Raw genomic sequence first — 12,866 nt, 5'->3', positions numbered from 1 at the left:
ATACTCCAATGGCATCATATAACACTTTGTATTGCAAATTTCAATTTAATGCAAATAAACAAAACTCCTAAAATAATAATCTTATTCCTGTGTAGATATTTACTGGGTCATTGCTCTTTTAGCCTTTTATTTAATTATTTTAACAGCTAAGATTATGAAGCAGGTTCCTAGTTTCAGAAGAATTTGCAGGTTAGAGGTCTCCGGCAATAATACTTCAGGTGTCTTTAGCTTTAACCGATTGTGAATGGGTGAGATTCAAAGAGCAACGTGGCATCCAGAAGTTGGTAAACTTGTCAACATCTCTTCCCTGAACAGTTACAAGATAGCTAATTCAGACACTTCACTAAGTACTTGTTTGTTCCTGCAACGACCAAGTGTAATGCCAGAAGGAATTACACTTCTTAGACCAACCTAGCAGAGCAAGACTAGCTTGTGTGTGAACCTGGGAAATGGCTTATCAGAGTGCCATAAGAGGACAGTAGCTGTAATGTATTTATTTATTAGTCTGTCGTCTTTGTCTATATTTTCCTCAGATTCATGAACTACCATCTCTAACATCAAATGTGTTAATATTCTCTTTGTTAAATTAAAATAAAACTGAAGTGTTTGTTATCAAATGTAAGTATGTAAGATTGCAAACTATACCTTTGTGGCTTAAAAACAAAGGACAACATTCAGTTAATATTCATATCTAGAACTTTTACTGCAAGTGTTGATTGTGCTTGAATACTTAAGAAGTCACTCAGGAGTGAATCAATACTAATTATTGTAATCAGGAGGGTTAATTAGCTGAAGATGCTACTGATGGAAAGTTCATTGCTTACAGCCCTGAAAACTCGTAAGTTGATGAAATCTGAAAGCAAGATGCCTAAGAGGACTTTGTATCAAGAGCAGTTTGGCTTTCATTTGGCATTTGAGGGGCTGGTTCTTTCAAATAAGAAAACATTTGCATTTTATATCTATAGAGGAAATGAGAAGAGGCAACTGAGTCTCTTTTGAAGAGCTTTCTGTAATAGTTTCTAACTGAACACCTTTTGAGTAACCAGAAAGTCTCAGTGTAACGTTCATTTATAGATTACCTAGACATTAATATAGATAACCCTATACATCTGAAATCTTGTTTCAGCAACTTTATTGGGTATCACTTTACCACTTTATTATTTGGGTCTTTTTACTGTATGGTTATGCAACTTAAAAAAAAATCATTGCTTTTTGACTGCTCTGCCCTCTAAGATACCAGTCACATTTGTTCTGTAGAAAGGTATTCAGCTTCTCTTAATCTAAAAGGACAGTTATTAAATTACCTATTTGTGAATTTAAGTTATGTGATGTGGAATAAAGGCTGAAAGGGAAAAAGAAAATTTTCTTCATGACTGTTTTGGGATTCCCACACTTCACAGAACAGTTGTGTTTCTTAAAGTGAACATCATTGAATTCAAGATATATAAAAGCTTTTCTCACAAGTGGACGGTGAGAAGTTTGGCGTCCCTCCCCCCACGGTCATATCTGTTAAGATTACAGTCCAAATGAATCCCTGTGATTGAATACACTGTCAAAAAAAAACTCACTAGTAAGGTGTTGTTTTGAAAGGCAGAAATTCTTTCTCAAAACATCATTCTCCGCTCTCTAATGTCATTAGCGATTATCTAGTACAGGTGCTATTTATCTTTGCTTTCCTATGACTGTTTTACTGCTTCCAACACATTTACTTGTATGTCAGCCGTATAAAAGGTAACTGAAAATGGCAGCTGTTGAGAGAGCATGTCGCCATGCCTGGAATGACATGCATTATCAGGGCAGCATGAGCTGCTGGCACTGCAGCCCATTTCTACTTGACCTGTCGAATGATTGGCTGCCTGGGATAGTGATGAATCACTAGAGTTTATGAAACAGGACTGCTGGCATTCCCACAGAGGAAATCAAAACTGGAATTTTCCTCTAACACTATTGTCGTGGCAAAATCACCCCTAGCTTTTTGTTTTGCTTTTGCTTATTTTATGCTGCAGCTAAAGCAAATGTCTCAGTTAAGCTCATTTTAATGCTGTCCTTGGCAAGCTACACATTGTGCCAAGGTTACCTATCTCTATTAGATAGAGCAGGAATGATTTGAAACCCCACATCTGAGCACTCCTTCATGTTGGAAAAGTGGGGATCTGGATTTGGGAAGATCAGCCACATCTTTTTTTGTTGTTGTTGTTCACTGAGAATGACTATCCAGGAACTGGCCTAGTATAGATAAGTAACATCTACTAAATGGCTTTGTTTGTCTGGTGTGAGAGTCAGGTGACCATTTAAAGGTTTGATATCTGATGTTCCACTAGTGATGGTATACACTTTGGAAAAGCGGGGGCTCACAGTTTCTTGCTTGTCCATGATGTATACAGTTTCCACCTAGCTCATAAAATATGAAGCCTAAAAACATTATTTGGATTACACGGTTTGTCCTCTGAGCCTTGTGCTTGTGGAAGAGCATCTTGGTCTGTGAACCTTGCAGTACGCTGATTGGGAGATGGTGGGGTCACTAGCTGCTCTGCAAGGATGTAGCCATGTGAATATGCTGCTTGCGTTTCAGTGTAACCAAGTTCTAGTTTTGTTTATTTCTACATGCAAAATACCTGGGCAGTCAGCTAAACACATCACTATCTGGCTCTGGCAATAAATTTCAGTTTTCATCTCCATTCAACTTTGTGATCCAAGGGCATGGGCACCTTTTCTATTTAAATATATATACCTGTAGTCGCTATTATACTTTTTCATCTTCTTCTGAGTAATTCAGAAATTGCCTCTTAGGGACAGGCTACCTGAGTGCATGCATAGCTCTTATTATTTCAGCCCTAGCCCTCTGCTTGCCCTCCAAAATTTCAGAAGCGGTCTAGGGACAACTTCCATTCAGCCACTAGTTGGTGGTTGCACCCAGGACCGGCGCTAGGGGTTTGAGCACCCTAGGCGGCCGACAATTTCGGCACCCCGCGCACTGGTCCCGCGACTCTGGTGGAGCTGCCACAGTGGTGCGTGCGGAGGGTCCGGTGCTCCGCGGCTCCAGTGGAGCTGCCGCAGTCGTGCCTGCGGGAGGGCCACTGGAGCTGTGCGAGGAGCCGACCGTCCACAGGCAGGACTGTGGCGGCTCCACCGGAGCCATGGACCAGCAGACCCTCCGCAGACACCACTGCGGCAGCTCTACCAGAGCCACCTGCCACCCCCTCCGGCAAAATGACGCCCACCAATTATTCTGGCGCCCTAGACGATTGCTTAGGCTGCCTAAATGGTAGCGCCAGGCCTGGTTGCACCTCTGAACTGTCTTGTCTGACCTCTAGGTGGGTGAGGAGTAAATACTGCACTCATTCTGGAACATTCCCATGATAGCAAATCAGCAGGTCATCTTCAAGAGAAGTCTTTCACCGTATTGCTAGACAAAAGCCTGCCACTGGTGATTAGAAATGGGGATTACTGGAGGAAGAAATAAAGGGAATGGAAACTTCTTATCCCACCTAACTAATTGAGAAGATAGCTGCACACATTATAAAGAGATGTGGATGTTATGTTACTGAATTTAAGGCCTGAACCGGCAGCCATGCTCAGTCTGCATCTGCAGAATCAGGCCCCTGTAGGAAGGAAATTCTGTGAGTGATCAGAAAATCTTAAGACTTTATGTATGTATTCTTACTGACCTTGTTTCATCTATAAAAGACCTTTGGTTTTATTTTAGCCTTTTTCATAACTAAACTTGACCAACGTATTTTCAACCAAAATATGAGGAAAAGCTCACTATAGAGCTTGGAAACTTGTCTGCAGCATTTCAGCCCACATTTAATTTTAATGAGAGAGTTATATAACTCCTTTAAAAATCACAGATACGAGCAGTCCCTGAACTGCAGCAGCAATGTCAGGTTTTCCCCTGCAGTGCTGTTCAAGTGAATCATACAGAGAGATTTCTCTGTGCAAAGTTGATATATGCACATTTTATTATTTAGTGAGATTCTAAAATGCACGACTCAGAGCTGGCTGAAAATTTCCTGATGGAAAATGCTGATTTGTCGAAATTGAAACATTTTGTGGGATTTTGTCAAAATGTTTAATGGGAAATTATCAAAATATTTCATTTCTATCTCAGTTCCACTGTGTTGTTTCCAATTTTATATTATGAATTATAATATAAATGACATAATGATAAATTAAAACAAAATGTTTCGCCCTCATCAAAGCTAAAGCTTTTGACAGCCAGTAAAACTAAACTTTTTTATAAAGTTGAAATGAAATACTGCGTGAAAAATTCCAGTATTTTGACTTTTTTTTCCTGATAAGGGATGAAACAAAATTTCAAAATTTGCCATGAGTTGGGAATCCCAAATGTTGACCATCTCCAGTACCAGGAGTCGCATCACCAACAGGTTTTTATTTGGAAATGAAAGTTCAGGAAAAATTAATCAGGGGAAAAGGGTGTAGCTTTCACTTAGAATGTCTTGCAGTTTTTGCACTGCCCTTCCTTTTCACTGCAGTTGCCTTGTTCTAGCAGACTTTGTCTGTTGGAAATAGCAGTGTCAAATGAAGATAGATTTTATATCTGATAGATATATATCAGTAGTAGTGTAACTTAATTTCTGGGCACTCAAGTACGTGAAACATATTTCACAAACCAAAAACACCCATGGAATGCCCTGTCCTAAAGAGCTCACAATTTAAGAATAAGGTAAGATACAGCCAATTACAGCAACAAATGATGAAAAGAGAATGAGGTGAAGGAAAGGTGGAAGTTACATTAGTCATGTCTGTCTAGCCAATCAGATGGGCTACACAGACATCTTGGTAGTTTAACAATAGAGGTAAACACTTGAACTAAAATCCCCAACCCTTTTTGTATCTTGTACCTCGCACACCCCTCCTCAAAAAAAGTCTGATTGAATCCATGTTCTTTTCTAATGTCTCTCTCCCCCCATCTTCCTCTTTTGATTCCATCCCATATTTTCCCTCCTACCTTTTCCCATTCTTTCATTGATGAGTTCAACCCCTCACCCTACACGCCTACTGGTTTAATTCAGACCCTGCTCACTAGCTACTCACTCACTCTCGCCTCCCCCACATCCACCCCCAAACAGTCAATCTCCCAACTGCACAAAACAGCCCACAGAATCCCAAGCAGCCAACATATCCTAGGTGACCCTGGAGCTCCACTTCTCTCCTCTGAAGGGAGGCAGGGACTTCTGCACGTGTTGAGGAGGGATGGCACAGTTTTCAAAGCCACATATGCACTCCTCCCAACAGTGCTTGTAATGAAAGAGGTACCAGGGCTCAAGCAATTAAGTGCTTGTGTTCAAGCAGGTTTTTTTGGGTTTTTTTGGGGTTTTTTTTACTTTGACTGATGCAGCAAACCCAGAGGTGCTGGGGCTATGAACTGCCAAGCCTAGAGGTGCCAGGGCTCAGCCCTGGCACAAGTTAAGCACTGCCTCTCACTTCAGCCACCATAATATTATTCCATTTCACTTGGGAATGGACTAATACCCAAATCCAGCAATAATGAAGTCCCATCCTATGTTTCTTCATCACTGTCTGGAAAAGAGGCTTTTTTTGCTCAGTGAATAGAGCAGCTGTTATTTAGTAGGAAATTGGAACTGCCCAGTGCAAGCAGAATCCTAGATTTCACTCCCGGATAAGCAACGGCTGTTCCATTCACTCTGTCGCTAGGATCATTCAGTGCTACTTGTGCTGTGGGGAATATGCCAGTTATAAAAGGACTTGATGAATAACTGGGTTATGGAAGGACTGGGGGTGAAAGAGAACGAGGTCTTAAAAATTCATATTCTCTCTCTCTCTCTCACACACACACACACACACACACACACACACACACACACAGTCTACCTACAGAAGTACACACAAATAGCACCTACACTTCAGCAGTACTGCTTTTTCCTAGCACTATAAATTAATAATGAGATTTTAGAGCTCAATCCTACATGGCATGGTCCCATGAAGCCACTGGAACTATTGTAGTTGTGGTACTAAGCTCTACATTCGGTCATAAATGTTTGCAGGATTGGGACCGTACTTTGTACAGATGACTGTTGACAATATTTGCAGAACATAAGCCTGAGTAGGAACCATTTTAGAGCCAAATACCTTTTAAAAACGCTCCTTAAAATGCAAAATGGGATGTTAATAATGTTTGCCTTTTGTCATAAAATCTTGCCTAATTGCTTTAGAAAAGATAATGTTATTACTCTACAAATGGAACAAAGGCCTTATACCCCCAGTCTGATGAAATCACCTTTGCATCAGTATAAAACAGGAAAACAAGAGTGAGTGGGAAGTTTTACTATAGCAACCAAGTTTTACTATAGCAACCGAGTTTACATAATATCATTGTTTTTCAAGCGAAGGCTCTGGAAATGCTTAAATCAAGGTTCTGTACTAATTTTAAATGACATTCATTTCTGCGAATAACTAATTATGGGGGAACAAACCGTAGAATCAGACAAAATCTCTCAAGTATCTAATATTTGTTGATATTTAAATTGCATTGACTAGACCTGACCAAAAATTGGTTATTTTTTTTTAGATCAAATTGTCTCTAAGCACTTTTTAAAAAACAAAACAAGAAACATTTAGACAATTTTAATTTAAGAATGTGATGCGGTAAAGTTGTGTTTGATGCTGGTTTAAAATAAAGAGCAAGCCTTGGAGGCATAGGAAAAACTCATACATGAAGTTTAGAACCCGATGTTGGACCTCACTCCCAAAAGTAGTTCTGAATCTCTTCAGGAATCAGCTTAAAATTAATGAATTACTCTCCAGAATAACCGTTTATAGTCCCTTTGATTATGCCACATAGAGAAATAAGTTAGTAGTTTTTGTGAAGCATTTAGGGAGAATAGAGTAAAAGCTATATTAATTTTACAGAAATAAAAAGATCACTTATCTTAATGCTTGTTTCCCTCCCTTCCTGCCCCTCCAGAGATCTGCTACAAAATTAACCCCTTACTCACTGGGAACCATGAAATGTTACCTGCTCCTGTGTATACTACTACTTTCTAGCCTGTGGTCTGTGTGGCACAGGTGTGTCTTTGTGAAAGGTGGTGAACATTTTATGTGCATAGTATAGAGCTGCTTGGGCAGATTCTTATCTTACATACATGGGTGTAAATCTGGAATCACTCCAATAAAGTCAAGGGGGGTTGCTCCAGATTTACACTATTGTAAGGGAGATTAGATTTCTGTTAGAAGCATGCTCTGATGTCCAATAGAAGCGTGCTCTGATGTCCAAGATCAGCTCAAGTTAGAGCAGTGCTCGCTGGCCTAGAGGGGAATAAAGTAGTATATTTCTACACTGCCTTGCGGGCTCATTATGTAATGAAGTCATTCAGAAACTTTCCCTTGAAGTGCTTCCAATAGTAGCATTTCCTATGTTCAAAAAATGGATGGGAAATTGACGAAAAGAATGACAATTAAGTTAAGATGGAGGGGTGGGGGTGGCGAAGCATAAGCACCATGCCAGACTTGACTGAAGGGCTACAAGGGGGCTCTGCTTGATTATTCACAGCCTGAATTAGAATCAAAGGCAATTATGTCAGAATGAGCTCATACCCTTGAAAGTGATGCAACACTTAGCGATCCCCTTTCTTCCAATTCGCTCTCTTGTGTGGATCTTTCCTATAAAGACAGATTTTTTTTTTATAAGGCTGAGCTGCTGTAGAATACTTGTCATGGACATAGTACATAGTTCAAAGAACTATACAACCAGTGACTAATCCACAACATTGTGGGGTAAATTAGTATTATTCTCTCCATTTTACAGATGGGGAAACAGAGGCAGAAAGATTAAATGATTTTACTAAGGCAGCAGGAGCCAGATCCTGTTCCTCTGAAGTCAATGGACATTGGGTTGGGGCCTACCACAGTGGCATAGATGGGATTAGAACCCAAGAGTTTCTGACTCCCAATCCTGGGTGCCTTCCTCTAGACTAACATAAACTCTACCAATTGAAAACAACAGTGACTAAATCAGCCAATAACTGATGCTCCAAAAGACTGTTATATCTATTGTTTAATTTATGTTGTGAAAATTAAAGGGACCATTCCATTTTTTTCAATATTTTTCAGTATTTGATAGCGGTAAGTTCTGCCAAAGCATTCTTTCTTTAACTCAACAGTATTTCTTAATATTTTTAAGTCAGTATTGTGTGAGCATGTGCTTTGATCACAGAAATGGAGTCAGTATTAAAAGTAACAGAGAACTGTGGTTGTAATATTTCTGTGTGAAACACTAGGATTTTTTTTTCTCTTACCCTCTGGGTACTATATTAAGTGCATATGCAGCCACTACATTATTTATATTTGGAAATTAAATTCTTCAAATACAGCTTCTGTCTCTCCCTCCCTCCTCCAAGAAGCTTTTCTTGATTAAAATCTCCGTATTCTTTACAGAGTGTGTTTCCTTTTGTATTTGACCCTGTTCCTGCCTCTAACTTTTAAATAGCAAAAGCAAATGTGCTTTGAAAAGTGTGTTACACTGTAGTTGTTAAATAAAGCAATAACCTATGCACTTGTAATGCTTTTGCTATGACCTACTTACATACTACTTCACCCTCCTTATAGTATGATTAAAAGCTGCTTTGAATCCACTATTCCCTCAAGGGATTTGAGGCTAGAATTTAACAAACTGCTGAGAAGGCTTAAGTCAGTAAGAGGGCTTCCCTACAGCTTCTTCCAGCTAATTCACATGTAATTAAAAGGAAAATAAATATTTCAAAAGAACATACGTTTTAATGAAGCAATTTTAAGCATTCATACCTTAAGAAAGGGACAAATGTATACAGATCTCCTTATTTCATATGCAGATTTTGAGCGAATTTGTGATTTTTTTTTTTTCCCCTTAGATGCAAAGAACTGATTTACTTAAGGTGAAATTCTTTCTTCATTAAGACTGTCTTCTTTCTAAATGACCCATGTAAAGTTTGAGGGCCAGGAATCTCTGTATTTCTGTGAAATTAGAAGGTACCACAAAACTTTGATGGGAAGCGCATGGGTGTGGCCCCAAAGGGTCAAATGATGATGGAGACGACTTCTTATTTTAAAGAATATCTTCATCCTCATTGAGCTCTCTGCTTGCTTAGTCAGGGCTAAAACCTGCCTCTTCTCCAGTTGCAAGATTTTTGAAACTGAAGTTAATCCAGCTCTACTCTAGGCTGGATTAACCACCAGGAAGGCCTCAGATCAAAAGACAGGTGGCTGCAGCCAGCTGGAGAAAGTTGCGCTGACTTTCCTTCATTTCTATTTCACACTGATTCTTCTGCCACTCTGTGGGTTTGCTCCCAGGATGCTGATGAGGGTGGCATAAGGGCCTATATAGAACTGCTAAAGAATACTGTGAAGTTATTTCTTCAGGTTTACGGCTCTCCCAGGCAGATCAGAGCAACAGTTTAGGTAAACCCTTTTCTTTAGAGCTGTAAAATAGGCAAAAATTCTAGCAGCCTGAGGGATTTTCTTTTTCTTCTATTTGGAATGATAAATTGTCTTACGCATTGAAATAAACTTTAAAAATTAGCCCGTGTTGTCGGATACTAACAGTAAATGACAGTTGGCCCGAGTTAAAGCATGTTTCGTATTGATCAGCGGGAGAACATTTCAGTGTAAAATTTGAAATGCTAAAGATTAAATGTTCCCAATGTAGTCCTCTTTTGTTTCTTCATTTTGTTTGATTTTTTTCATCAGTTATATCCAAAATTACAATATGTAAAAAAGAGACTCAGAAGGAGAAGAAAATACAGTAGAAATAACAGATTGTCTAGCTAGAGTCCTCAGATCACTCAGTAATCTTTGTAAACATCAATTATTTTGCCAAGAGCTGCATTGCATTGGAGCAAACAAATATAAGGACATAAAGGAAAATGTGGACAGCTCTTCACTTGTTTGGTTTTAGTAATTGGGTGAGTGTGTATAGATTTCTGTGTGTCCTGATTGTTTTCTATATCAGCTGTGCTGAACTCCCAAGTATATCAGTGGGTGGGGGGGCAAGGATTTTGGCAGACTCATATATAAAATGATTGCCATGGTTATTAGAATGACTACTTTTTATCATGGTTAGCAGAGAAGATATTTTCATCCTTCGTTTTCCTATGGGCTGCTACCATAAACCTGAAATGGCTGTTTAAGCTTAATGGAAGCCAAGCCTTAGATGTGGGAATTTTGAATATATAAAGCCATTACTGAGGAACTAATTGTCTTTCTATTGTTTCAATGTTCCTAATGTTTTCAGGTTTATATAGTAATTGTTTTTCCACCAGTAAATGGCAATTTAATGTTCTTACTGTGAGAGCTGTTTGTGTTTCAACTTGCATGTTTTATAAATTTCAGAAGTAGAATTATTTTTAATAAGAGGCTCATTAACAATATCGAGATTCGTATTTACATGGAACCATGCATTATCCTGATGTAATATAATTGTGTGTGTGTGTGTGTCCAAAACATTAAATTGTATATGATTGCTGAGAGTTAATTTATTTGCCAGTGTAATGAGTATTAGTTTGAATATTTTAGTTGCTTTTACAGAGTTAATACATTTTACTTTTTAAAGTTTAGTTAGATGAAACTATATGCTGCATTAAATGGAAGTGGACCTAAGATTTTAACAAGAAGTCAAGTTCCTGAACTATATTTTATGTCATAATTGCTCTTAATGTTTGAAAATGTAAAAGGTTAAAGGCAGTCCGTGCAATTCATCTACATACAGATTTTTCTCAGTTTCCAGTTGTTTTATAAGGTTTTCTCGCCTACATTCTTAACATGCATTTTCCAACCCATTGTGAACACCTACGGAGGTGCATGGGTTAAACTCTAGCTGCAGTGGGAAAGAAGCTCCGCCTCCCATTTCAGCACCTGGTGTTCTATAGACAGTTGCCTCAGCAGTAGATTTCAGAGGGGATTGGAGGAAAACAAGAGGGGGAGAGAATGTGACAACTGCTGACTCTGGCTGCTGCCTTGGGGAGGCCTCTCGCACCTGTCCCTGCCTGTCTCTTGGCCAGCACAGTTGTTGACTCAGACAAGCATAGAAACATTCTTATTTGCCAGACCAGAACGGTGTGCACAGAAAAGAACATGACTTCTTCATTCAAGCTGGATTTTCTTCCGGAGATGATGGTTGATAGCCGTTTGCTAGTTTCTGACAGAATGTAAGTAGAGATTCAGTTGCCTGACAGCATACAGATATAAAATTGAGCTCCTCTGCCTCTGGTAACGGAGCTTTTTGACATTCATATTTCTTAGAGGGTTGGGCATATAAACAAAGCACTGGGTTTGCCTCTGACTTGCTGCTGGAAGTCTCTGTGAGGAGTGTTTAAGGGAGAGTAAGGATTTTTTCCGCGGTCACTTAAAATTGCTTTGTGATTTGTAGTTTGCCGGCCCCCAAAAAAGGCAGCAGATGCATGTTTGATATTTAGTATTCTGAGGAGGCAGACTGATAAGGATGGCTCAGGGAGGAGGAAGAGAAAGATAAGTATGATTTTTATATTCTGCTGATGCAATATGGAGAAATGCACACAAACCTTGCATAAATAAATGCACTCTTATGCCCAGAGGGAATTCCAGTACAGATTTGTGTCTTCTGCATGTATCATTTACATTTGGTGTTGGTATGCCGTGTTGCTTATTCCCTTCAGAAGTATGGATAAAGATTCACTTATAAAAATTAACCACTAATCCAGCTTCAGATTTGCAACGGCAATTCCCTTTCCGATTCAAATGAAATTCTAATGATCAAGTGTAAAAATAGCTAGGTGTAGCATAGTGCAGAAATTAGAGGCAGTTTTGACTTGGTCCCAATGGTTTTATGGTAAATATAGTGTTAATTAATGTGAGGATGGTTGTTTCATATGTAGTGGAACCACTGATAAGATTTATTGGAATATGTCAAGTGCTGGAATTTCAGAGAGAAAAGTATCCATCTAATTTATGTCTGTCCTATTAATCTTGATCTAAAAGTTTCTATTATCATCCGGTTAGGGATTGTCAAGTGGTGAGTATTTTCATGTACTCCGGGCATGTAAAATAAAAAGAGAAAGAAAGATGTAACCAATTGATGAAATGTATGAAAACTGAATACCATGTTGTATTAAACATTCCTAAAATGCCTTTTATTTTGATGCTTTTCTTGTATTCAGAATGATAAATGTGTTGAGTTCTTTTAGAATCAAGTAAGAGGCTTTGCCATTGGCTACATACCATATCTGTTCCGATGGAAGCAATGCTTAAGTTTAAAGTGTAAATAAAGCTATGTATGTGAAGTAATGACTGCCATCTACAACTTGCTTTTCCCAAATCATCTTGTATATTGCACCCTGTTGTAAGACCATTCTGTGTTTTATTACTTACTTTGCTGGCAACAAACTTTGTCGTAAGGTGTTATGTTCTTTCCCTAGTGTAAGAAGCTTTTTGAGTAGAAGTATTCAATAGTAGCCAATTGTTCAAGGCTCTGAGATTTAATAAAAGGAGGAGGGAGGAAACATATTTCATGTGGATGACCGACACCATTCCAGTAATTTCATTCACTGTGAATAATGGCTAAGTGTTTGCATAAATGACCAAGTCCAGTGTCTCGATTCAGATCTTCTTAAATTCAAATAATGAATTTCTTGCTTGAAATTTTTCTTTAAGAACGTGTCTTTATTAACACCATGCCCTTGCTGTTTAATTTGAAGGGGTCCATATTTTTTATATAAATTAACGTATGTTTACAAGGTAATGTGCAAAGTTGCAGCCTAAACATTCAGATAGCTTCTCTAAAAGTCTTTTGAGAAGACCTGTCAAAGCCAATAATTACCTTAGTTTCATCATCTCAGCTTGATTATATTTCTACCTGCTCTCCTTTCTGTCAGTCA

General features: G+C 38.7%; 1 protein-coding gene across 14 annotated transcripts in view; it reads left to right on the top strand.

Moving 5' to 3' along the window:
• CELF2 (CUGBP Elav-like family member 2) overlaps positions 1-12,866 on the top strand; it is a 690,477-nt gene that overhangs the window by 382,498 nt on the left and 295,113 nt on the right. The window contains exon 1 of one of the 14 annotated variants that reach the window (XM_030570301.1): positions 10,899-11,162. The exons of the other annotated variants lie outside the window; for them this stretch is intronic. Coding sequence (XP_030426161.1) covers positions 11,089-11,162 — 74 coding nt within the window. The 5' untranslated portion in view covers positions 10,899-11,088. Of the gene's footprint in view, positions 1-10,898; positions 11,163-12,866 lie in introns of those variants that run through there. 14 annotated transcript variants of the gene reach the window in all.

This window comes from Gopherus evgoodei, chromosome 1 (genome assembly GCF_007399415.2).
Source record: "Gopherus evgoodei ecotype Sinaloan lineage chromosome 1, rGopEvg1_v1.p, whole genome shotgun sequence".
Classification (NCBI taxonomy): Eukaryota; Metazoa; Chordata; order Testudines; family Testudinidae; genus Gopherus; species Gopherus evgoodei.
The sequence above is the reverse complement of the archived record's forward strand: the minus strand, read 5'-3'. Positions and strand labels throughout refer to the sequence as shown.